This window comes from Alosa alosa, chromosome 22 (assembly GCF_017589495.1).
Source record: "Alosa alosa isolate M-15738 ecotype Scorff River chromosome 22, AALO_Geno_1.1, whole genome shotgun sequence".
NCBI classification, from domain to species: Eukaryota; Metazoa; Chordata; class Actinopteri; order Clupeiformes; family Clupeidae; genus Alosa; species Alosa alosa.
In genome coordinates this window covers 13,532,326-13,559,928 of record NC_063210.1, presented here as the reverse complement: position 1 = coordinate 13,559,928, position 27,603 = coordinate 13,532,326, and the positions used below count along the sequence as shown (strand labels likewise).

Below are 27,603 nucleotides of genomic sequence, written 5' to 3'. Positions count from 1 at the left end.
TGCCTCCGGAATGAGCTCGTAAGCCTTCAGAATAGCGTCTTTTACCGCTTTATAACTTTTACGCTCCTCTGCGCTAAGGGCGACAAAAGCATCCTGGGCCCGACCTGTAACCACTGCCTGCAATAACAACGTACAATCATCATCTTTCCAACCACGATCATTCGCTATATTTTCAAACAATGAAAAGAAGACATCGGGGTCACGTTCATTAAATTTAGGCAGAAATCGGATCATATTTGACAGGTTTAACTCTGGATTTGGCTGAGGTGCAGGCCCAAACCTATCAGGGCCACCACCTGGAATTTTTCCCTCTTCAATAAGCCTAAGCCGCTCTCGCTCGAGCTCATTTTCTCTCTCGATCTGTCGCTCACGCACTTTCAACCTTTCGTATTCAAGTAATCTTTCCTGTTCCCTTTCTGCCGCTGCCAATTTTAGTTCTTTTTCTTTCGCTTCAGCTCCCCATTTATCACGCTGAATTTGTAACTCCAGTATAACCTTTTGCTCCTCAAACGTCAAATGACCACCTCTAGGGGTAGATGTATCTGTTGGAGCAATTGGATCTGGTTCTACATTTAAAGAAAGAACATCCATTTCTACCAATCTTTCCGCAACCAATCGTTTTATTTCTTTCTTATTAGCCGATTTCGGAAGGTTTAAATTAAATCGGTAATGCTGGGCGACTTGTCGCAGTTGTTCTTTCGTAAGACTATTCAAACCCTCTTCCGATGGCAAAGAAAAAAAGTCACTGAGATTTTCCATGTAAACTTTAGACCAACTGGTAATTCAACAAAACTTCACAGAACAAACAGGTGCCAAATGAATCTACGTTGTCTACTTCAACGAATGCCTCTCACATTCAAAAGCCCTTAAAACCCACCAAATCATGCACGTCTTTTATTCAGTGAAACCAAGCGTCAGAGAACACCGGGGAAATAACCTGGCCACTAACAGGAGCTGCCCCAGCATCTAACTACACGCACACACCCTGAATATTTCCATAGCCTATGTCTTCAGCGTGCCCTCTTGCGATTAGACTGCTAGCCAGTCTCCCCACGTTCGACATGCCAACTTAAACTAAACAATTTACAACAAAACAAAAAACTTTTAGGCGGTCTCACCTAACACCAGGGGTTTACGTAGCTCCAATTTACCCTAATTTGGTCTACACCAGGCCTCAAACGCCAAGCCACACATGAAGAAGCTGCATGCAAAAGGTAATCCTGCATCTATGCACAGGACGCCGTGGAACTCCCTCTCACCGTCACAGCAAACCGGAAACCGCAAATCAATTAACCAAAGTAATTAAGCAAACACTACCAAATAGCAACCAAATCCAAATTGATTCCGGACGAGATCCCCCACGTCACACATGCTGGCTCAAGCATGTGAAACATAAAGGGAGGTCCACGCAAGAGTAACAATAAAGTATATTTATTAAATAATTATAGAGAAGTCAGTATGTGGAAGCTAAAAACTAAAATGTAGTGCATGGTGTCTAGGGGTATGAGTACAAGTGTTCGACAACATAACATAAGCACTATAACGACGGCCGAGAGGAGAGGGAGCCCGTCTGCATCCTGAGAGCGGGCCGTTTTAACGTCTGGCTCATTAGGACCAATCGACAGCACACCTGTGCACACCTGCACGGCTACAGCCAGGTGTGCTGGAAGATGGAAATATTTACAGAACAGGGGCGGGGTTTGGTGCAGGTCTGACAGGGTCCTGACAACATTATATGAGTAAGTAGGTAGGTCAGCAGTCTTTCCTGACTCAGAGGGTTGGTGATCGTGCCTTTGCATGTATTAAACAGAATATTAGAGTCTATGCTGTGTATTGGAGAGGTAGCTGACCTTTTCTTTCTAACTTTTTTTTTTCTGTCTGGTCAGGGTCTTTCATCAATATCTCTCAGATGATCGCCTGTGTCGGTCAGCAAGCCATCAGTGGCTCCCGTGTGCCTGATGGCTTCGAGAACCGCTCGTTGCCTCACTTTGACAAGCACTCAAAGGTAAACACCAAACACACACATACACACATACATACATACATAATACAATACACACACACACACACACACACACACACACACACACACACACACACACTCATCATTTTATGGCCACTCACTGCTATTGCACTCAACTCTCAAAGCAGGTGCACTCAACTCTCAAAAACACAACGACTTTGGGTGCGAGACTTTTTCTCATAATGCTTTTTATTGGACCATGTCCGTTAACACACACGTTTCAGCCTAAGACGTCATCAGTGCGTAGTGAACACCCAAAGGAAGCACTGCCTGCTATTGGATATTTGTGAATTGGTGAATATCTTTGTGATCTTTCAAAAGCAACTTTGTGTGATTTTACACAAAACACAAAAATATGTCACTGCCACTGGCATATTCAGTGTTGATGCTGTATACTCTAAATAGATTAATAGGTGAACCAGTGGCTTGTTATGTTTATTACTATTGCTTGAAATATGGCTCGAATGCCACATTATGTCTTCACCAGGAAGATGACGTAATGCCTCTGTAATTGGGCAAAAGCGACAACGTACCAGTTCCCTTGTCTATTTTCTTCTAGTCTTCTAGTCATATTATCACTGTCAAAGAGGATCATTGCATGTTCATTCATTTCCTTGACGCAGATTTAGACCTTAGCATTGAGAGCATAGAGTTTGGGATGTGACCTAATTCCATGCAGGAAGTAGGGCAGTGAAAGACTGACCCATTTCTCTGGTCACGTCAGTGAGTGAGACCACTTCAGTGGAGGTTAATGGGTTCCACAAGGCTCTCTGATTATGCTCTTCTCACTGACTCCTCAGTCAATAAGTGGGCTGGTTGTGGCTAATGACCATGTCATGGATGATACTTGGATGTGAATGGAGCAAGAATCGACTCCTATCCAGCTACTCGGACTTCCCTTCAGAACAAATAATGTCATTACAGCACTGAGCCATGAATCGGTCACAGCAAGGTCTAATTTGTATTAACTGGATATCTTTCCAAGTGTAAGTTCAACTAAGGTCGTGTGTGTTTGTAAATGTAGGTCACTGAGATTCTGGCTGATGTAATTGGTTTGTTCCTCATTCACCACCTGTAGCTAACCTCTCACGTTCCAGGATTAACTCGTTGACGTGTTGATTATCTGCCTGCCTTTCTGCCGAAAGACACACACAGACACACACATTTATGAACATACACACTCATACAAACACATAATAAAGAAGTCGTATTTAGTTGTGGGTTATCCCTAGAAACACAACAATGTCCTTCTTATTTCGTATAATTTTGCAAGGCCCTTTTGAAAGAAAGAAAGGAAGAAAGAAAGAAAGAAAGAAAGAAAAGGTAGATGCTTAATTATTCCGAGGGACATTCACACATCCAGTATCTCAAAAGACATTCGCCAAGGGTGCCGGAAGTCAAACTGAGCAGAAGGAAATATGAAATAATTTGGTGGAGAACCATGCTGGTTGTCTATTTACGGTACTTGAGTGTATTAGTGTATCAGCTGGAGATGGCTGGACAGGAGAGCTTGATCAGTGTGTGCTCCTTTGCAGCTCCCTGCTGCCAAGGGCTTTGTTGAGGACAGTTTCTACTCCGGGCTTACCCCCACTGAGTTCTTCTTCCACACAATGGCCGGCAGAGAGGGTCTGGTGGACACCGCTGTGAAGACGGCCGAGACTGGATACATGCAGGTGCAACACACACACACACACACACACACTTTCACACGTACAATTGAAGTACCCGACTCAAACAGACCCTCAGTCTCAATTCCATCTATCTAACCTTTCAACTTTGATTACGCCGTTATCCGCAGACGCATGTAGCTGTTGGGTTCTGTTTCCAGTTATGCAACATAACTGCAGGATCTGAGTTTGCGGGGATGGGGGGGCTAATCTCTGTGTTTTTATCTGCACACACAATTTTCCAGGCGCAAGTGTCCTGGTCGGAGGCCCAAAGTGAATCCGTTGAGCAAAAAAAAAATAAAAAGACAGAAAGAAAGAAAGAAAGAAAGAAAGAAAGAAAGAAAAACTGCAGATCTAACTGGAAGAGAGACTTCAAGCCACTTTCTGCCCCGAACATTTAGCTGCCAGCATGGTGATGTTATCATGGGAGGCAATTAAATCGAACTCACTGCAATAATAGAGATGACTTTTTTTGACACTGCAACAAGGGAAAATTGAGCTCATGTCACTTCTCAGTTGAGTTGTGTAACAACGGAAAAAAAAAACAGGCAGGAGCAGAGTTTTTTTCTTTTATTATTAATGCTGTTAAGCCCCTCTACCCGACCACACAAAGATTCCTAATCAGTCTCTAGGGGTTTGGTTTTGGCTTTGTGTACAGTCACACAAGGAGATTGAAATGTCCCAAGAGTTTAGTGTCATTTCACTGTCTACTTTCAAAGGCTCCTGTGCTCTTACCTTGCTGTGCTGTACCTCCAGTTGTTATTACAGGCCTTACAGGGATAGGGAAGGGCATAAGCTTTGATGTTTCATAACATTACAATGCCATTGAAATTCCCAGTCTGTGTGATCATCCTGTGGGGACAGGTGGAAATGTTTGTGTCTCCTGCGCCATCCTGTTTCCAGACGCAAACTATTAAAATTATGTGCTCCCTATAGAGGTGAAGTGAGGTGAATCTGTAAGTCTAGATGCAAAGATTTGATGTGTGAGTGCTGTATGGCATCTTGCATATTCTGTCAAGCTGACTAACTTTAATTAAGTATGGACTGAACTTGTGAAAGTATGGCAAGTGATGCAAGACATCAAATAAGAATGTTTTTGTGAGTAGACTGTTTGAATGTTTTTAAATAGAACTGAGTTACCAGCTAGAATGCTGAGGGGGAATGTCAGGGGAATAGGGGAATATGGCAAGAGTAAAAAATATCCCAGATTTTAATGGATCATGAAGGCTTGAAAAGAGATATGAAGGACCGTGATACGTAATTGATGTTTGACATGTTGGCTATTTCATAACAAAAGTGGATTTAGCCATCTGATCAGGCTGACATGTGCTGACAATCAGTTTGCTGACCATCAGTGTCAGTCATGCTTGGGCATCACACCCGGGGTACACCGGGTCCGCAGATGAGGCGCTCCATTCATGTAGCGTAAAAATAATATTAGACGACTGATTAGACGATTTTTTTGAACGTACGCGATACTATCATGTCTGGTGTAGCCAGTTCCATTGATTATAGTGGAAGCTAATTGTTGCAGTACATCCGCGAACAGAACACTTCAGTTACATGCCCGGTGTAGTCTCCCTGTCAGTATTAAACTGCACTGTAATTCAATGACCATCTTATGATGAAATGATGAGCAATGTTTCAAAAGGATTACTTGGGCCCTCAAACTTTCTAAATGATTAAGAATCTTGACGAGCGTGACTAACATCATGATGATGGTCTGATAAGTTAGTGCTGTGTTTTACATTTGATGTTTTGCTGTCTTGAAAAAAAGGAAACCCGCCTAAAGTAACAAGCAACATCAATAGTCAAATCAACAGTAAAACATCAGTTCTTGTAATCACATCACAACACTGAACTGATTAAATAAATCAACCCTGTTATACATTAGTATTGTCTGTTTTGTCGTGAGATTGTTTGAGCGTATCTAATCATGTTATACCTGGATATGGCATCTTCAGAGGCGTCTGGTGAAGTCCCTGGAGGACCTCTGTTCCCAGTACGACCTGACGGTGCGAAGCTCCACGGGTGACATCATCCAGTTCATCTACGGTGGCGACGGCCTCGATCCTGCTGCCATGGAGGGCAAGGACGAGCCACTGGAGTTTAAGAGAGTCCTGGACAACATCAGGGTACGTCACGTCAAGTTACATACATCATGTTTTCATCACCTCATCAACTACATTACCGAACAAGACAAAGACAGAATTGTTTACAACTTCTACTGTTGTGGGATGAACACAGGAAGGACACAGCGATCTTCCTCCAGGGCTCAGATGAAATGCTCAAAATTGGCCACTGAAGAATTAGATTTGACAGTCAGTCCCATTATATCCCAAAGGTTGTGGCCAATTTTATTAGGTCACTGTTTGTCTTTGCCTGCTTTTTTCCCAAATGTGCTTTTAGCAGTCAGTGTTGTACCAAGCATTGCTTGTTTCATAGTCTTTCTTTTGCACATCCGCTCTCTAACATTAGAACTGCCATAATAGGTCATTTTGATTATTAAAAAAAAAAAAAACACGAAAATAGTCCTGCTGGCTAGATATAGAATTTAAACGTTAAGGGTCAAAATGCCTCTGCAGTTCTAGTAGTTATGACATTATTGCCTGTTTCTACTGTAGGATTTTGAAGACTATTTTCATTTACTTTCTAATGACATGGAAATTACATGGGAGGAGCTCTATGCATACACCTGTATGTCACAACTTGCTCTCTACTGTGGTTTCCTAAAGCATATCTCTTGCAACATATCAAAATAAAAAATGAAAAGTTAAATGAAAACCAATGTCGAATTGTGTGCATCCCACTTTCAGCATGAATTATGTTCAGTTGCCACAAGCAGTAGGCTCATGTGGGAATAACTGGTGTGAAACTGGGGGAAGTTTGCAAACAGAGTTGCCCAGTTATGGGCTTGTCGTCACTTTTGTCCTCATTCAAATGGGTGTATGTCATTTTGCATAAGCTGAAATGGGACAATTAATCAGTCTGATTAAGCTTGACAATTTATATATAACTTACATAATCTATAAGGTTTGGTTGGGGTGGTATGTTGTGTCATTATATTTTTATTTGTTTTACCATTTTCTAGGATTCTAACTGGACAAAATGATAGTCAGTTAATGTTCCAAACAATTGGATTTTGTTGAGTGGCGTGGTGTCTCTTGGGCAGTTTAGTGGTTTCAGTGTTGCTAGCTATAAACCATAGGCAGAGAATGGGATTCCCGCTAGCATGGTAGCTAGCTTTGTATGCTAAGCTAAGCGAAAATATGAGCAAACAAATCATATTGCTTATTACGAAACAAAATGTTAATGTCTATATGAAACAGTAGGAATTACCAAAAATTCCCAGTTAATTCCTGTAAATTCCCATTAATTTCCTTTAATTCCATGAAAGTTTCCAATTTGGAATATTTCCAAAATTCCCCAGCTTAACTTCCCATGGAAAGTTTCCGGAAATTTTCCGCCCCTTTTGCAACTCTACTCCCAGCACCCTCCCGTTTTGTTATTTCTCCTGGAAAACTCCCGTAATTTACATGGCCATCAAACTTCATTTTAAAATCATTGATCCATTCAGGTTGCCAGATTGTGTATGAAATACACCCTACACATACACGATCACTTAGTTTCAATTTCAACCGTTTTGTCATAGGCTAAAACCTGGCAACCCAAATAAGGAAGCGGGTGCCGACAAGCAGCCGAGTCTCGCAGTAAGCAAGCTGGCTAGTTGAATGGCCTACTCCAGAACTAGCTGTTGTGAAATTGTTGGGAATTTAATTGATTAACACATCACATAAACTGTTATTGAGTGTTGTTGATACACTGAACTTGTGCCCTCGGAACCAAATCTGACGGCAAGCAGCTTTGGAATTTTGGAAGTAGGCTGCAGGCAGGCAGCTGGCCCACTGGTTAGCACTCTGGACTTGTAACCGGAGGGTTGCCGGTTCGAGCCCCGACCAGTGGGCTGCGGCTGAAGTGCCCTTGAGCAAGGCACCTAACCCCTCACTGCTCCCCGAGCGCCGCCGTTGTAGCAGGCAGCTCACTGCGATATAGCATATTGGGTCTTGAAATATTCACAGGAATCCATAGAAATTGAATAATCATGTTATGTTATCCAATATTAGTTGTGCAGATGTATAGTCCATCTTATATACACCAATTGAATTGAAATAGAAATTGCAAAGATTTATATTTTTGTGTAATTATTCTATATTTAGTGTAGTCATTCCATATCAGAACCCCTGAAGTACAATGTAAATGCAAGCATGAAACTTCAAAGTGTTACCTTTCATTTGAGACCAAGATTATGCTTCTACACAAAGGGGTTCATAGACAGTAAGCATTTGATTGTCAGTATGCATTTTGGATAACCAAAAGTCCTATGGGGAGTTTCCATAAGGTATTTGCATGAGCATACCTTGGCAAATTCTGGTCTAAAGTACTCATATTTTCATTATTTCATTATTTTCATATATTTATCTACTTTTGGACACAGCTTGTGCTAGGTCTCAGTTGTGTTTCTAAGTCATATCAAGTGATCTAGAGAGCTGAAATGTGGTGAGTTCAGAGATGCTTGTTACCCGGCAGAAAGAAAAAAACAATATTCTAGCCTCTGTAGCTCTGTGTCAGTACATCACACAGTTCTTCTGACTGTTTTCCAAGAAAAGAAATCCAAATGGGCTTTATTGTGGTATTGGTCAGGCACTCATTACCTAGCCTTTCACTAGGAAAACGCTCAGGCACATACAATAGGAACCTCCCCAACCCCCCGTGTCTGCAAGTGGACCACTTCAAAGCACTCAGCCATCAGCTACCGCCATTTAGCGACTATTTTGTGACTATGTTTTTTATTCACATTTTCTGCAAAAATGGTACGAACAGTAAACACAACATACATAAAATAACAAAAAGGAGGAAAAAAAATACATAAAATAACCAAAAGGGCAGATCAAGCAATAGACAAAAAGCAAGCAAATACATCATATTAATAAAGCAATATTTTCAATTGCACCGAGTGTTTTTAATAGATAGGTAGAGTCCCTTCCATGCATTTACTGTGGATAAGCTAGCTTTATTCAGTCTAGCAGTAGTCTCTTCTAATGCTGCAATATTAAGCAAAGAATTAGTCCAGTAGCATTTGAGGTTTGTATCTGGTTTAAACCACAACTGAAGGATTGATTTTTTTTTTTTTTTTTTTGGCAGCAGTAAAACCTGCAAATGCCATACACTTTTCCTGTAAAGGGGAGCTCAAGTCAAGAATCATCATTCAATAAACAGAGACAAGGATCTAGTACAAGATTAGTATCAAGGAATTTAGACAGCATATGAATAACATACTTCCAGAATTTAGCTATGGTGGGACAATCCCAAAACATGTGAAGAAAGGTGCCTGTGGAATTTTGGCATAGAGTGCAGTGTGGGCTCTGAGAGAGATTCATTTTAAAACATCTGTAAGGTGTTGCATAGGCTCTGTGGATTACCTTATAGTGGATTAAATGATGTGCTAAACATTTTGATGTCAATCTCAGCTCCCTTTCCCATATTGACATAATAGGCAGTGATTTCATGGAGCCTACTAATAGAAGGTTATATACAGGGTTCCTACGCAGTATGGAAAACCTGGAAAAGTATGGAATTTGATTTTAGTAATTTCCAGGTCTAGATAAGTATGGAAAAAAGAAACAACGGTGTGGAGAAATTGTTTCCAGACTATTGCATCTGCAGTACTAATCACTTCACTCAGGTCATAATGAACCATTCCTACTGTTGTGTAGTGTAACTGTCAGTCCCCATCATCAACATACAACTATGATACAACTAAAAATGACCCAGCTAAATGGACGAATATTAAGTGTCATTTTTTAATTCACTTCGGTTGTCCATACCTTTGTTTTCACCGAGTTATGTCAACATGAGTGGACAGGGGATGAGGACTTAATGAATGCCAGGGTACTCCATACACCCGCATCGCTGACCTCAGCTGGAGATATAGAAAATAGGAAAAGCCTGGTAATTCATAAAGAGCTTGAATGCCTTGGAATGTGCGCAGCGTGCCATTGTAGCAAATATCAATAAGTTTATGAATGCCTTTTGATGCCCAGGTGGAGGAAGTAAAAGGCTGGCTACCTGACAACAAACAAGGGTTGTTCCTTAAAGGAGAGGACAAAGTAAATTTGTATGGGCCTCCTAATATCCTTTCAGCATTGTGCTAAGCTCTCAAAGTAGTGGAAATGATCGTACCAAATCTCAGTGCAGTTTTCCGTCCTGTCTGCATAAAAGGTATATCGGTGAGTAGGTGGGGATATATTAAGCCAGCTTCTATTGATCGCCATGGGACCTGAGACTCTTGGTCCATCCAGACCTGTACTGATCTGATCTGAAAAGCAAGGAAGTAAAGTTTTAAATTGGGGACAGCCAAACCACCCTCCTCTTTGGGCCGTTGTAGAGTGGTCAGACGGATCCTAGCCCGTTTGCCTGCCCAGATAAACTTAGACAGTTGTGAGTGTGCATTATCAAAGTATTTAGGAGGCGGTTGAATGGGCAGCATAAAAAATAAGAAATTAAAACGAGGTAGAAGGTTCATTTTCAGTATAGTAATTCTAGCCTGCAGAGAAATAGGTAAAGAGCTCCATCTTTGCAGATCTGCCATTTAGCGATTATTAACAAAGGTTTATACATTGATTTTGCAAAATGTCTTCAGTTATGAGGTTAATGCACGGTGCGGGATCTACTTATATGGGGATGCACTTCTGCTCTTCATCCTTCTTTATGATTAAAGCACAATCTGATTCTGATTTATTGGGCTATTGCGGTTGCACTTTGGTTAATACACGTCTGCAGTTAATACATAATAGTTTTTTCATTAAACACGGTCCTGCGGCTTATACACAATGCAGATAATATACACAAGCAGTAGTAGCTGAAGCCAGATGGCTGGACTATTATGAAGTGGAAGGATATTTGCCTGTTGATTTGTTTGGTTGTTGTTGTTGTTGTTGTGGTGGGTTGTTGTGGTTGTTGCTACTGTTGAGCCCATATTGAGTTTGTCCTGCTCTCTGGTCTGTCCAGTGTGTGTACACCTGCCCAAGCGAGCCAGCCTTGAGCAGAAACGAGCTGGTGCTAACCGCCGAGTCCATCATGAAGAAGAGCGATTTCATGTGCTGCCGGGATACCTTCCTCGATGTGAGTACACACACACATACACTACATACACATGCCACACACACACACACACACACACACACACACACACAGACAACACACATTACACACATTACACTTACAGTACACACACCACTGCTCTCTTTGCCATAGTGAGGGTTGACGTCTTCTAGCAGTGCAGTCAGATAATTATATGTCCATTTTATAAAAGATGTAATTAACTATCGTGACGTGTATACTATAAAAAAAAGATCTTTTCTTCCTCAAGCACAAGATTTTGATGGACTTCCTTAAGTGTTCATCCTCTTTCTTCCATCTAGGGTCATCTGAGTGCAACCTCACCTTCTGTCTGTCTTGACTTGCCATTACTTGAGGTCACTGTAGTGAAATTGAGGTCATGTTGGTTCTATTTTTCACAGATCACTTTATCTGAACATACATTGGCGCACCATTTCTGAACAGCACCTGCATTGCTGTAAGGCAGTGAGATTTTTATTTTGGTTTTAAATTTTGAGATGAAGAAAGAAAAAGAAAAGAGAGAAACATTTATTGAAGAGAAAAAGAAAAGAGAAAAACATGTATTCAAGTGGTGAATGAAGTCCTCATGCACTTATTTAGTCTGTCCCCACCTGCAAGGACAGATTTAGAAGATTTATTGGAGTAAAAAAAAAGAAAATGAATAACATTTATTGAAGAGAAAAAGATTTTCCTCTGAGCTACAGGCACTGTTGACTTTTGCCCTTCAATTTTCCTGATGTCCCTTAAGGGGAAAGCTATATAATAAGTCATTACTGAGTTTATTGCATCTCTCCTGTTTGAAGGCATTAACTGATACTGGAAGTCGAAAGTACCTTGAGGTACAGTACTTCAAGCATGTGTGTGTTTGTATGTATGTGGATTTGTGTTTGTGTGAGTGTGATACTGGTTGGAACATTTTGGGAGACATTTTGCCTGTTTGTGTGAACTGTTTGCCTGTGAATAAATAACGATGATAAATAAGCAATAAATAAGGGAGACTTTTTGCCTGTTTGTGGGAACTGTTTGCCTGTGAATAAATAACGATGATAAATAAGCAATAAATAAGGGAGACTTTTTGCCTGTTTGTGGGAACTGTTTGCCTGTGAAAAAATAACGATGATAAATAAGCAACAAATAAAGCTGACTTTTCTGTCCGTTTACATTGGCTGTTCCAAGTGAGTGGATGGTACTGACACAAGTTTCTTGTTGAGGTGGCGCTTAAAATTCTTCAGGGAAATGCATCTTTTGGAGTAGTTCACATGTCTTTGCGATGTATTTTTTTATCTCCCTGTCTACAGAAGTGAAATGCATTATTTTTTAACACATGTCAAGTCTTTGGTCTTAATCATGTCTTACACCCATCAGTTTTAGTGCAAGTGCTGTGTTGAATCAGTTTGCTGCCAAAGTCGATGGATGATTTTGAATGGCCTGTGGAAAAGCCACACACACAGAGTTTTCTCTTAAGGTGTCAGACATTTCTTGTGTGCTGAAATGTGTCACTCTCTCTCTGTGTCTGCCTTACTCACAGTTTTAAACATGCTGGTGTTTTTGAAACTGTCATGATTAAGAGCTTGGATGCTAAACGGAATGCATACTTTAAGTGGAAAATCATTAATGAAGTCGTTGTGGTCACTGTCTAGCTGAAGCGGCTAACAAGACACTTCTTTTCCCTTTACCAGGAAATAAAGAAATTTATTAAGAGTGTCTCTGAGAAAATCAAGAAGACCCGTGACAAATATGGCATCAATGACAACGGCACCACTGAGGTAATTGAATGCCAAACGGCCCGAGCCATGCAACATTAAGCTTCATCCTCAAGGCAGGCCAATTAATGTGTGTGTGTGTCTCTCTGTGTGTGTGTGGGTGTGTATGTGTCTGTCTCTGTGTGTGTATGTGTATGTGTCTCTGGGTGTGTGTGGGTGTTTGTGTGTGTTTTGTGGATCTCCAGCCAAAGGTCCTCTATCAGCTAGACAGGATCACTCCCACTCAGCTGGAGAAGTTTCTGGAGACATGCAGGGACAAGTATATGAGGCAAGTCATGCAGATTTATTTCTGTGTGTGTGCATGCGTGCGTGCGAGCATCGAATGTCGCCGTCATTTATTTTGTCTTTTGAGTCAAGTTTTTGTGTGTCTCACCTGTAGCCTACTTTCCTGTAGTAAGGAACCTATTTAGCTGTGAGCTGACTATTGTCTATTTCTAAAACTGATAGTTCCGGTCCTTGATTGTGATTTGGCTGAATCCCATTTGATGCCGTTGCAAAATCCAGCATAAACATGCACCTAGACCGCATTTCGTTCTATATTACTGCGCTCCCATAACTTGATACAAAAGTTAAAGTAGCTGCGTCTCGACGTTGCTTGGCAACCATTCAGTGAATCAGTGTAACCTACGGCCTCGGGTCTTATTGCTTAATTAATTTTGGTCTTGACTGGGGTTAAACTCATTCAATTATCTGAATGGGGTTATCATTCAGAAACAGCCGTTGCCGTTTTACTTCGGATTGACCCAATAGTATTGCCTATTTTTGCCAATAGCAATAAGAAATCTCTGCCGCTGGCAGTCAACAAAAGAGCCATATCTGGCTCACTTACCATAGGTTTCCAACCCTGGCTGTAGACATTTAGATTTGGCCACGTGGCAGACAGTTTTATCTGAAGAGACTTGCAGGTTTGCATACAGATGAGCGATTTTTGCTCGTACTGTATGTGTGTGACATGAATAACTAACCAGTGATCTTCCCTTATGTAGCTTGGGCTGTCACTGCATCAGTTGACCTAGAGAATTAGCCATCACTCTCTCTGTGAACTTTGGGCTACATTTGTGTGTTTTTTTTGTGCACATGTATATGTTTGTTTGTGAGTGTCTTTGCCTAGCCTTTTGTGTATTTGTATTTGCGTGTGTGTGTGTGTGTGTGTGTGGAGGGGGGTCAAAAACCCAACCTCTATGACCTCTCTGACCTCTCGGTAACCCGTGGTGGTCCGTGCCCTCGACAGGGCTCAGATGGAGCCGGGCTCGGCCGTGGGCGCCCTCTGTGCACAGAGCATCGGGGAGCCGGGCACACAGATGACCCTCAAGACCTTCCATTTCGCCGGTGTGGCCTCCATGAACATCACGCTGGGTGTACCGCGCATCAAAGAGATCATCAACGCCTCCAAGAATATCAGGTGGGTGCTGCTCACTACAAAGAAACTCGCATCAGGCTGTGCATGATCAGTGTATTCAATGTAGGTGAGAACAGCATTCCTTGTTAATAAATATCTATTAGGCCAATAATAATAATAATAATAATAATAATAATAATAATAGTATAATTGGGTCAGTGCTGAAAAGCAGGGCAGAAACAGACTGGTCAGGTGACAGAAGGTCCCTTATTCCATCACTTCTCCTGATGTTTCAGGTCTTTGCTGTGGTATCGTTTCAGTATTGGATATTGCAATATTTATGGCAGTGTTTGTGTACTGTACCTGAGTGTCTTGTAGGCCAAACTTGCACACACAAACAAAAACACACACACAAAATGACCTACTTTGCATACTGTATAGGTCTTTCCTGTCTCAACACAGTAGCTGATTGGCTGCATTCAAGTATTACAGGGACATTGCGGTGTGTTGAGCTGCTTACCCCCCACTCCATCGACCTGGTAGCCTCGAAATCTAGACGCACCCCATAGCGGCAGCAAATTACATTTGCTGCCAGGGCTAGTCTAGCAACTCTCCGTTGGCTTGTGAGCTCCAGAAATCGAAACTCAATCAGGCCAATGAAATCGTGTAGAGTCGTTAGGTGGGCTTAACATAATGATTGATGGCAGAGTTGCAACGGTTTGGCTTGAATTCCCTGCTACTTGAAAACAAATAAGATGGATGTTGCTGTTGGCGAACAGTGTGACACGAGTTAAGCTTTTATTAAGTTGGCAAACGTTTGAACTAGCCAACTAGCTCCGCTGGTGGGAAACGCATGGGACTCATAGCGCTGCCGCTGTCCTATTGCGTGCAGAGGGAATTTGAAAGACAACTGATTATCCCGCCCCTCGGACTGAGCACTGCGAAAGGTGAGTGCCCAGACCCTACATTTTAATGTGGGTCTGGCTCGTCAGGCTATCGACCTGGCCCAGTCAGATGACCTAATGATCCAGTCTGACCCTGTCCACACACCATTCATTTGGTTTCCTGTGATCAACCCCCTCGAGGACCAGAATTAGCTACCGCCTGGTGCCTGCTGACGTCAAACTGAAGCCCACGTGAACTAGATCAGCCATGTTTACATGGACACCTCTGATGTGTGCGTTAATGTGTTTTCTGTTGACCCCTTCCCTGCTCCACCCCATTCATCCAACAATAGCACACCGATTATCACCGCTCACTTAGATGTGGAGGATGACGCAGACTTCGCTCGACTGGTTAAAGGCCGCATTGAGAAAACGCTGCTGGGCGAGGTAAAGTAATACATATGGAGCATGAAGCTGCCTATTTATTTCACCTCACATTGTCCACTATGTTTTTGTTTAATCCGACAAAGGCTGAGGTGCCTAGATCTGGTGCATACATAGTTCAAAGTCTGGTGTATCATCAGTGGTCATTTTTTTTTATTGTGACCACTGCACAGCATTCAGTCTTCATTATTATTTTTTCGTTGTTGAAGTGTAAACTGGTTATAATACCACAAAATACAACAGCAAAGTTTCAACAAAAAGCAGGGTTCCCATGGAAACTATTAGTTAAAGAAGCCCTATGCAAGTCTGGTTATTCCTTCGCTGTTTCTGGGTTTTCGCCTGATTTGGGCTCGCATTTTTCCCGACATGGCTCCCCCTGCAGCTTCGGTAGCAAGTGACTGCTACGCTAAACCCCCTCTAGCTAGCGAGCTAGCCATCAAGAAACCAAGCTAAACACATACAGGGCTCACAATAAAACGGTTGAGCAAACACATTGTTCAAGAGACTATCAAACCACACATTGATTTAATGTTGATTTTCTCTTTATCAATATGTTTGTTCTGACTAAAAATGACTGTCACATGCCAAAAGGTTGCAAGATAATGTGCGACAAACATGGAATAAAAAATAAAAAAATTCATCTTTTTTTTAACATTTTTATGAAATGGCATGTCCAATATGATTAATACCCTTTTTAAATAATCAATGGAAACATATTGATTTGCATTCACGGCTCTCAAAATGGGTCTTATAATACCTACCAAGCCTCATCATGTCTCCACAATGATTTTAGACTGCACCTTTTTAACAGCAATCCGGGTTTTGAGTCAGGAACGATTATTTGCCATCACTTTGGCCTTGTGCTCACTTCTTTGATAGATTGAGGTCTGGACTCTGGCTCTGCCACTCTAAAATGTTGATATTATTCTCGGTTAACCATTTCTTGCCTTATTTGGCTGTATGTTTTGGATCATTGTGTGGTTTAATGGTGGGGCAGATCTTTTCCTCCAAAAATCTCAATGTAGCCCCTTGTTTTAGTGTTACCGTTTACTCTGAGAAGGTTGCATAAATACAAACGCTACTTCCTGCAAAATCCCTGACTGCGGATAGAGAAGCTTGGAATAACCTGAATCAGTTGACTTAATTAAGTTACATGCCAAAATAGTGGAAGGGAGCTCTTAGGTCTGAGGTCACTCGGCAAAAGGCTCAAAATGCGTTAGTCCGGCCCACACTGGACTCTTCTCCAGTCCAGTGAATCAAATTAAGTGACAGCAAATCCTGGAGCATCAAATTCAGTAACACAGCAACAGCCATGTTATCCTCCAAGAAATCACAAATCAAGTAATCACAGGCGAAGGCTAAACATAAAATAAGCCTACCTTCAGTACCGTGTATTAAATAAAGTAGACTAGAGTAAACTAGACCCCTAGTTAAACTACCTTCACAACTATTTAAGATATTGACAGTTTATTCCTGCATAGCTAGAGTTGTTTTGAGCGAAGTAGAGATTTCCCATTCTTGGCAGGCCCGGAGATGTCTGCATCCATTTCGCTATGCCAGTTTTGCCGTTCCCCTAACACCTGTGTTCCCACCTGTGTCAGATCTCGGAGTACATCGAGGAGGTGTTTCTTCCAGATGACACTTTCATCTTGGTGAAGCTCTCACTAGAGAGGATTCGACTTCTGCGCCTGGAGGTGAGCCCTTTTCCCTCTCCTTCTGTCTCTCTCTTGGCTTCTTTGATTTTGTTGACTTTGTAGAATTGCATTTGTAAATCCAGCTCTACTCTGTTGGGTGACTCTTCTCATTCCAGTGCAGTTCTATGTGTATCATATTTTCTCTCCTTCTGAATCATTGACATTCTGTCTCTTCCTGCCTTTATTCCTTTATTCCCCAACTTGCTTCTACATCCCCCCACCCCCCTCTCTCCCTCCTTCTCTCCATCCCTCCCTCTGTCTCTCTCTCTCTTTTTTCTTCCTCATCTCTTTTTCTCTCTGGGTGTAAAATCACACACACACACTCCATCTCTTCCTGTCCTCTTCTGCCCCGCCCCACCCCAAGGTCAACGCAGAGACAGTGCGCTACTCCATCTGCATGTCCAAGCTGCGCGTGAAGCCCGGCGATATCGCGGTGCACGGCGAGGCGGTGGTGTGTGTGTCGCCACGTGAGAACAGCAAGAGCTCCATGTACTACGTGCTGCAGTCGCTCAAGGAGGACTTGCCCAAGGTACGACACCACAGAGCTCGACTGATTAAAACCACTCAAGGAGGGATGACACCAATTTTGTGCATGTGTTTGTCTTCAGGAGGTAGTCGCTGCACTATCTAGTCACCTCAGTGGTGTGGGAATGCAAAGCGACGATCAAAGGGAAAATAAACCTCTTAGTGTGTGTGTGTGTGTGTGTGTGGTGATCAGGCGTTTGGTTGGACTTTAAAAAGCTGCCTGAAGGATTAAGCACGGATGCAAATGTGCACTTGAACTTTACATTTTTTGAACCTCCAAGAGAGAGGCAAATTTGTTTGTTTTTTTGTGAGAGTTAGGAAAAGAGGGCTGTGATGTGAGTATCTACTCAGCGGTGGGTTAGTCTGTGTGGGTCCCAAGCTCAGCGGCCAATAAGGTCGACATCAAATCTCAGGGAAACGCCACCAATCCTGCTGATATCAGTTGATTGTCAGAATAAAGGCACAGCAGTCAGAGATGTGTGTGTTTATGCTATTTCAGAAAAAGTTTAAAATTATGATTGTGTGAAATTCATGAATTGGATTGGGAAAAATATCTAATTGTGATTTTTCTGACAGATTGCATGCCTGATTTGATTTGCAATATAATTTTTGAAAGTCAAGCTTCAATTCAATATTCCAAATTTTGCTTTAAGTTGAGCCATATCTGTGACCAGATTAACCATTGGGACAAAGTTGTGAGTTGTATGATTTAATTAATTGCGATTTCAATTAGAAATTGATTAATTATGCAGCCCTAATTTAGAGTGTGACTCTGTGTTTCATGTTTTCTGTGAGTCTGTATTTGAGCTACCTGTGGTAATATTCATAGTAGGTTAGTCCCCACAGGGAGGGTCTTCATTAGTGTGTGTGTGTGTGTGTGTGTGTGTGTGTGTGTGTGTGTGTGGTGTGTGTGTGTGTGTGTGTGTGTGTGTGTGTCCACCCCTTCTGCGGCCTCCTGCTGTGTTAGGTGGTGGTGCAGGGCATCCCTGAGGTGGCCCGTGCCGTCATCCACATCGACGATCAGAGCGGCAAGCAGAAATTCAAGCTGCTTGTGGAGGGAGACAACCTCCGCAGTGTCATGGCAACCCACGGCGTCAACGGCAGTCGGACGACCTCCAACAACACTTACGAAGTGAGTGACGCCCAGCTTGTTATGTCCAGTCTCAAGTGTGGACCTCAGAAGACTGTATAGTGCTTACGCAACAGATTGATTTCAAAAGGGTGGTGCTTCCTGAGTAAGGAAAGTCATGTTTGATCTCGCCTTGTCTGTCTTTTGCTACAGGTTGAGAAGACGCTTGGTATAGAAGCTGCCCGCACCACCATCATCAACGAGATCCAGTATACTATGACCAACCATGGCATGAGCATCGACCGCCGGCACGTCATGCTGCTTGCTGACCTCATGTCCTATAAGGTGTGTGGGTGTGGTTGTGTGTGGGTGTGTATGTGGTAGAGCTGGGACAAAGCGTCGATGTAATCGATGACGTCGACGCAAAAAAATAAGTCGACGCAAAATATGTGCGTCGATTCGTCAAGCATAACGTGTGCTGCTTAATATTTTTAATTTTACACCTTCAGTGTTTTCCATACATTGACTAATCTGTGGCTGGGCGCCACGAAATCAAAACCGGCCAGCACACATTGATGTATGTGGTACTTTAAATTAAAGATAAGATAAAATAATTTCATTGAGCTGCACTTATTTTTACTCACGCAGCCTTTCCTCGCCCCGCTCGCTCTCTCTCGTAACGAGCTCCGCTGCATGTGCATTTAACAAAATATTCACGATTGTTGAAGGATTGTTGTTGCCACATAGAAGCACTGCATAGAACACAGTGCCCAAATTTGTTCAAAACTACTGCATTAAAGTTAAAGTAAACTCTGCTGAGGTCTTATCACAACATAGTAGGGCCTACATTGAGGAGACTAAACTAAGTTAAGTTACAGTATGCAATCAAGCAGTATCTTAAAGCTAACGTTAGAATACTGTTTGGATGTCAAGTTTAGCATGCTTACTTACAGCTGCTTGTATTTCGTTACTCATGCAGGGCTCATTTTATTGACTCTGAATGTTTGCAAAATCCCGATGTAAACGGAAAGGTGTTTTCCAAGACTCAAAAGTGCTTGTCCCAAGGAGAAGTACGAACCGTTATTTGAACTAACTATGAATTGCATCCACACATCAGCAGCCTTTTAACTGTGTTAATGTTAATTGCAAGGATTTCCTCACGAACGTTTTAAAGTGACAGGCACTCAATTAGACCTATACACTACTGAACTTTATTGAATGCTACCTCTGACTAAGAATGCATCACTTTGCACTTGTATAGTCTTTTATTTTGGAATCTTAAGAGCAATAAACGTATATTGCAATGTTAAAGAATTCATGTTTAATTCATTCAGATATGTAAATAAACATGTATAAGTTGCTATTAGTCAGTTAATGAGGAGATAATCGATAATCGAATCGAATCGAAATCGAATCGGACTGAAAAAATGAATCGTTAGATTAATCGATGCATCGAAAAAATAATTGCTAGATTAACCGTTTAAAAAATAATCGTTTATCCCAGCCCTAGGGTGTGGGTGTTGGGTAGTTGTTTTGTCTTTGTAGCTTTAACCTTGTTGATAAAATATGACTAAATTGAAATGCTGTTACCCCAAAATCATTTTATTTTTACTAAATTAATCTGTAACCACATATAACATAATCCTTACCTTGACGCTTTTTTTCATTAGAATAATGCTTGCATTTACATTTTTAGATTATTTTCAGGCTTAGATTCAGTGTTCACGCTGAGTGTCTGTGTGTGTGTGTGTGTGTGTGTGTGTCTTTGTGTGTGTGTCTGTGTCTGTGTTTCCATTTTTGTTATTATCCATTTAAGGGAGAGATCTTGGGAATCACCCGCTTCGGTCTGGCTAAAATGAAGGAGAGCGTTCTGATGCTGGCGTCCTTTGAGAAGACGGCCGATCACCTGTTCGACGCTGCCTACTTTGGCCAGAAGGACTCTGTTTGTGGTGAGAATCCATTCAACCTCCCCTCTTCTAGATCTTTTCAAATCAAACCATTTGATAGTTGTGGGTGCAAGGATAACGCTTAAACATACGGTAAAAAGCCCATTTATAGAAGCCCACGTTAAAGGGGTGGTTCAGGATTTTGGACATAGGACCTCATTTCCAAGTAAGCAAGTGTGATATTTATCAGTGGAGACTGTTTTCAACACGTTTCATCCAGTCCTTCTAAATGCAGAGTTCGTGAGGTGCTAGGCTGGCGCCAAGTCAACGGTATGTGCTAGCCTGCCACTAAAGACAGTCTTACCCACTCCAAAGTACACCCGAGGCAAATAAATTATAACGCCAGACTATCGATGTAAATGTCTGTATTGACAGTGTTATTTCTAACGTTATTCTATCCTTGCATTTCAACGATCGCATTACATTTTGAGGGACTAGTTTCTTAGCAGCGGCGGAATTATACTTGCTCCGGTTAGTAGTACTGCGCCGAAAAAAGTAAACAGTAAAGCGCACTCCAATGGAGATACCTAGTAGTAGCCTTGGTAATATCAGTCTGCCGCTGAGTTGCAAAATGACTTCTAACAACTTTAGGGACCAAAGTATAGCTATTGCAACGCGATGCAAGGGTAGTTGTATTTCTTACACTATTCTATCAACACAGACATTTACATCGATTGTCTGGAATTTGCCTCAGGTGTACTTTGGAGTGGGTAAGACTGTCTTTAGTGGCAGGCTAGCACATACCGTTGGCTTGCGCTAGCCTAGCACCTGCGAACTCTGCAATTAGAAGGACTGGATGAAACGTGCTGAAAACGGTCTCCACTGATAAATATCACACTTGCTTACTTGGAAATAAGGTCTTATGTCCAAAATCCTGAACCACCCCTTTAAATGATAACGGCCATTTAAGACTAAGAAACGGTATCCATTGGTTATTTGTCGTTGTTTCCGGTAGGTGTGTCCGAGTGCATCATCATGGGCATTCCGATGAACATCGGAACCGGCTTGTTCAAGCTGCTCCACCGAGCGGATAAAGACCCCAATCCGCCTCGCAGACCGCTGCTCTTCGACAACCCCGAGTTCCACATCCCCCTGATTACCTAGGGCTAACGCTAATCCTAACCCTAACTCTTACTCTAGGGTATTATTGGAGGGACCTTGCCAATAAAGAGACAATCTTCCATTTATAGAAATGGTCTGTGCCTATTGAGTTTGGGGGGGAGACGGAATACTGTTTGGGCTTGAAGAAATAACAGCGTTACTGTAAGTATGACTATGTGAAGGGATATGTTTGATTTTGCGGTCATTCAAAGGGAAGGCACTGACTGAGGAGTACACCTGGCCCCAGTCTTAACATGGGTCTATCTAACGGGTTCAGTCATTGAACATAGAAGCAGCAAGTCCACCAGGGCTGCCGAGATTCTTTTTATTTTTTTGCTGCCCTTGTCAATCCCAGATGTTGACTGATGAGAAGACTTTTCCACAGGGAAGGAATCTGGACAGCCTTTGATTTACTCACTGTTGTGAAGTTCTCCTTCAAGTGGGAGGCTGTCATTACAAACATCTTTTTTTTCAGTGGAGACCTTGGATTCTTCTGAATTTTACCTCAAAACCGAGTGACTTAAGTTGCTCTTTTTTGTTTGCTGGCAGTTGTTTCATTGAAAGACACATTTCATTTGTTTGTTTGTTTTCAGTGTGCCTTCTTTCCTGTTATTGTACAATCTTGTGCAGTATGTTTTGGGTTGGTGTCATTTTTCTTTTATTTTTAAAGTAACTAGCTTGCTGTGTCTGCTTGTTGAGTTAGCATTTTCAGTTATTAAGATAGATTATTAAGTAGTGCAAAAAACAGGTAAATGAGTTAAATGTCTTTTATATTCCTATTGGTGTTTGCGTCCAGGCAAAATGGATGAAGCAGTCATGTTAATAGCTCTGGTTTTTGGCTCTGGAGTTAGTTTGCCTTACTTTCTCTGCCAATCTCATATTGATGTGCAGAGATGTATGACGAAAGCCTGAGTTTTTGTCAATTATTTTTTTTATTTTCTGTTTTTCATCTGTATAAAGCTTGATTATATAGCCTATATATGTTTGTGAATGAAGTGTAAATAAAGGAAGGTCTATCTGGAGCAAATTTTACATTTGAGAATAGTCAAGCCTTGTTTACTGCCAGAATGTTTAATTTGCCATTTTAATTTAATCTACACTGCTAAAAAATAAGGGAACACTTACAGTTTTCCACAATTGTTAAAACACATTTTTTGAAACTTTCCACCCTTTTCTCCATTCTTAAACTACATTCATAGAATGTCTGATGGTTCTTGCAAAATAAAACACTCCCCTTAAAAGTTTTACTTGTGTTCAGAACCAAACAGAGTATCGATCCAGTGTATGATTGAAGTGTTCCCTTAATTTTTTTGAGCCGTATATTTCAAAATACGTGCAGTGCTCCATGTCACCCGTGCATGTTCAGAATTTAGCAATCTCCTTTGGAATGTGTCTTTCAAACTTAATAGCGCACCTATTGACTTCAATACCATTGAATACACCGTCGGGACTTATTTTCCCAGTAATGACCGGCGTTCTATACATTATCCCTTACATATGAAATTATAGTGTGAAGTTGTCAATTATCGCCAAGCACAGGTGACTGCGTTGTGGGAGGGGGCCCCCAAATCAAATTCTGCTTAGGGCCCCCAAAAGGCTCGTCCGGCACTGCGAACACTGCTTTGAGGTGAACAACCTGATGTCCCTGTTCTGAAATCAAATTAAACTCCAAAAAGGGTTCCTGAGGAGTAAGAAACGACAAAACCTTCCCATGAGTGCTCTGTGCTCAGAAGTCTTCAAAACACATTAACCAAGTGCCTTTTCAGTTGAGCAGTGCAATGAATAATACACAAAATACAGCATAGGCACGGCTGTGCTCTTAGAACCCATAATTTTTTAAAGGATTGGGTGGCGCAATAAAGGTTGGCAGCTGCACTGAGCCACAGCACGTGTGTAGCACGGTGGCCACCACTACTTTGCACATACTGGCTTACATGTGATATAAAATCCAAAGAGCCTTGGCTGTGTGTCCATTATTATGACCGCCGCTAGCGAAGCGGTCATAGGGATTGTCAAAGTTTTTTTTTTTTTTTTTCCCGTCATCTACTTCCTGAATATTTGGTCAACAATACCCGGGACACCGAACCACCGTAAATAACTACCTGAACCGTGGCACTGAGGATGAAGAATCTTTTATGGTATGTTGGTCTCAAGGGCCCACATCAATCTGGCCCATAATCACTCATTTGTGATTTGCACCCCCCTGGTAAAAAATGAAAATGCAATATTATTCTGCTTTAATCGCCCCTATCTTCAGTTAAGATGTTCAGAACTGCACCAAATTTTATGTATATGATTGACCTGGCATTCTCTGGGGGTATGCCAAGTTTTGTAGAATTTCATCCATGGGGGGTCTAAAAAAAATTAGGTTATGTGTACATTTAGTGACTGTACACTCATTGGCCTGTAGATGGCGGTGCACACAAATACACATGCACACACACACAGGCACCCACATACTATCGGTATTAGAACGACCGATACATAATTACAAATTCAGTAGGATTAAAAGAAAGCCAAAATAAATATTCATCATCATCATGGCTGCATTTCCAGTATTGGCGATAAGTAGTCGTTTGTCCACTAGATGGCGCATCGTTGCAGTGAGACGTAATTTTGTTGGAAGTTAAAAGTGGGTTGGAAAAACAATGGACGCTTCCTACAAGGACTGTAGTTTACCGCAAAGAACGTCTAATAAGGATAGGATGATGTTCACATGAAATGTAATTCCCATTTCTTCTTGAAGCCGAAATAAATCTGAGGATGTTTATCGGACATGCTTGGTTTTTACTGCAGGTAAGTTAATCTTATAATATCAATAAGGACCTAGGTAATGTTACTGTTAGCGTTGGTTGAGTGATGGAGGCCAATTTGATTGATTGCATTTGTAGAAAACTATAAATGCGGTTATACCAAGCAAATTGATAGCAGCACTGTAGTTGTATCTTTCGACTGTCATTTGTTGCACGTGCTACAAAAATCATTCTGTGCAATGGAAGATTTACCAACGTTACACCGGTCTGATACAGTTTTGCCTGTACATGTGTGAGACTGAGATGCCTGTTTATTTTGTTTTAAGTGCGTGCAGGGTGTGAGGGGGGAATCGATGTGCTTTGATTCCAGCTTGGAAGTTGTAGTCTGTAAAATTAAAAAGCATGTGTGTGTTAAGTATCCAAACAAGGACACCTTAATTTCATTATGGCTGCTTTAGCAACACACCTTAAGCTACTGTGTAGTGGGTCCCATTTAGAAGTGGCTACTTCATTCGCGCTTTCCTTGACTCATGGAGCTGCGTAAATTTTATTACAACTTTTTCGCCCGCGATATGGCAGTTTAAGTCCCGCTTGATACTGTAAGGCGTAAGCCATTGGTTTCCAAAGGAGATTTTATTTGTGTCGCCAGCATAGCCTACTGACAATTTATGTTGTAAATAGGCCTACCTTATAAGCCTACCTGTAGCTTAGGAAAGCTAACAGCTTTCTATTAGGATCTAGTTTGTTAGTTACAGTTTTGTCATAACTCCCTGATGCATTTTTGCATTTAGAATAGCCAGAGCGTGGATGTCTCAATCGGAAAATTAAACAATATCGGGTGCCTATGGACTAGGCTGGGTGAACCCAGCCTGATCTGCCCGCTATTTATTTTTTGATTTCTTAAAAGATTGAGCTTGGTCTGGTGAAAGCCAGACTAGCCATGGACCTCAGTTACACAATGCAAGGGAACATGAATCAGCTTATATTTGCACGAACAATAACGGACAACAGCTCTTCAACTTTGGCCCGTTAAAATGTGTATGAACAGTCTAGCGACGCATTTCGTCAAGGCCCATTTGGACATGTCAGTTATTTGCACCACTGGTTAGATGTAAAACAGCATTTCATTTCAGACTACTGTTACTTTTTGTGCATTAACAATAACGTTTCAGACTACTGTTACTTAATTTGTGCATTGACAATAAAGTGTTACATGAACTAAAGATGACTAAAATCTTATGTAGAAGAAGAAACATTCACAAAAAATCCATCCATCCAAAAATGACCTTTGTTTTTGATAGCTGTTGAAAACGGCATGGAACTGACAGAGATGTTTTTGTTTATAAATAAATAAATAAATAAACAAATAAATAACATTATGCTGATACCTTTTGCTTTTCCCAAATACAATGTAGCCTACAGGTGTAAGTGACCTTTCATCAATCCAGTTGCAATGGATGAACTGTGATGAACTGCCCTACTTATGATTGTTTAGAGATTTTAAAGGTTTTATAACAATGCTACATCTTCTTTGGCTATTCTACAATCTATTCACCTTTTCAGCACCAGGGGCCTATTGCACAAAAGGGATTAAGCCGGGATATCTTGGTTATCCTGGCTCAATTTATCCGTGATACAGTTGCACAAAAGCGGGATAGGGGGTAGCAGGATATGTTATGGTATAAGTTACCATGGCGATTTATTCTGTGGAGCTAGCCTGCTCCAGACCAGGCTAAGTTCCAGGATCTATTTAATCTCATCCCTTATCTCAGTCAGCAATCACCACAAATGGAAACCAATAGTTATTCCACTGCCCACTACACATTGTTATCACATATACCTAGACCCACTGTCATTATTTAAACGTTTGTGATCATTAAATAACTTTTACATACTCGCCATTCCCGACCTGTCATGCGACAATGTGACGTCACGGGAGTGCCTAACCATTTTGCGCGTGGTGGTCGCGGCACTAGTTGCAATATTCTCCTAAACAGAGGTGTTGCTGTTTGTTGCTGTGGTGAAAAGGCTATCGCTACCTACTTCACACCGTAGAAGAAGCAATGAAGCCCCTGTAGTTGCCATGGTGAATCAGTGAATCTGTGATCGGTGGCGGGGTCTATTTGAGGGAGCCGTGAGCGCGCACTTATCCAGGATAGGTTTCACCTGGCTTGGTGAATCCGTGTCTGCTCATCCTGGCTTGCTCGTTGTGCAACCAATTAAGCCTGTACGCTCTTGTTTTGGATTCATTGAGCGCAGCTCAGTAAGTTATCCCGGATGTCTTAATTCTGCTTTTGTGCAACGGACCCTTGTAGGCTACTTTCTGTGCAGCCGCACACACACACTCAGCCAAACAAGCATACACAAAAGTTTCAAAAGTCAAAGTCAAAGTCAAAGTCAGCTTTATTGTCAATTTCTTCACATGTTCCAGACATACAAAGAGATCGAAATTATGTTTCTCACTATCCCACGGTGAAGACAAGACATATTTTACCAATTTTAAGTCCACAGACAAACATAACATTCAAGTAAACAAAAAAGTAAGTAAATAAGTAAATAAGAGGGCACATATAATAATGAAAAAATAAGAGCAGCAAAATTTTGTTGAAATTGTGCATAGACAGTCAATAAAAAACTAGTGCAAAGTCAGGCCAATAAGAGGCTTGGGTAGTTCTGTTTGACCTGAGTAATGAAGAAAGTGGCATAGTGGTGGTTATGTAAGAGCAGCAGAAGTGTTGTGTTTTCAGGACAACAACACCAAGTTGTAAAAGTGTACAAGTGTGCAAGTGTTCAAGTGTGCAAGTGTGCAAGTGGAGAGTGCAGGCGGCCATTGTGGGTCCAATGTCCAGGATGTTATGTAGCTGAGGGTGGGGGGGAGAGGAGGGAGAGTTCAGCATCCTTACAGCTTGGTGTATGAAGCTGTTGGTGAGTCTGGTAGTGCGGGGCGCAGGCTTCTGTACCTCTTCCCAGAGGGCAGTAGATCAAACAGATTGTGAGCGGGTGACTTGCATCACTCACAATTTTGGTCGCCTTTGGCGGGTGAGGTGGGTGGTGTAAATGTCCTTCAGGGGGGGAGTGAAGCACCAATGATCCTTCCAGCTGTGTTCACTATGCTGCAGGGCTTTCCTGTTGTATTCAGTGCAGCTTCCGCCCCACACAGCGATACAGCTGGAGAGGATGCTCTCAATGGTGCCTCGGTAGAATGTGGTCATGATG

At 41.8% G+C, this 27,603-nt stretch overlaps 1 protein-coding gene across 2 annotated transcripts in view; it reads left to right on the top strand.

The window, feature by feature from the left end:
• Positions 1-22,671, top strand: part of polr3a (polymerase (RNA) III (DNA directed) polypeptide A) — a 44,988-nt gene extending 22,317 nt beyond the window's left edge. Inside the window, exons 18-32 of one of the 2 annotated variants that reach the window (XM_048233549.1) lie at positions 1,887-2,005; positions 3,559-3,696; positions 5,655-5,825; positions 10,759-10,872; positions 11,673-11,708; positions 12,549-12,635; positions 12,818-12,900; positions 13,864-14,034; positions 15,209-15,302; positions 16,901-16,993; positions 17,358-17,522; positions 18,486-18,650; positions 18,801-18,932; positions 20,404-20,536; positions 21,489-22,671. In XM_048233549.1, coding sequence (XP_048089506.1) covers positions 1,887-2,005; positions 3,559-3,696; positions 5,655-5,825; positions 10,759-10,872; positions 11,673-11,708; positions 12,549-12,635; positions 12,818-12,900; positions 13,864-14,034; positions 15,209-15,302; positions 16,901-16,993; positions 17,358-17,522; positions 18,486-18,650; positions 18,801-18,932; positions 20,404-20,536; positions 21,489-21,637 — 1,850 coding nt within the window. In that variant the 3' untranslated portion in view covers positions 21,638-22,671. The remainder of the gene's footprint in view (positions 1-1,886; positions 2,006-3,558; positions 3,697-5,654; positions 5,826-10,758; positions 10,873-11,672; positions 11,709-12,548; positions 12,636-12,817; positions 12,901-13,863; positions 14,035-15,208; positions 15,303-16,900; positions 16,994-17,357; positions 17,523-18,485; positions 18,651-18,800; positions 18,933-20,403; positions 20,537-21,488) is intronic. The other variant, XM_048233550.1, reaches the window with a different exon arrangement.
• Positions 22,672-27,603: the final 4,932 nt, after the last annotated feature.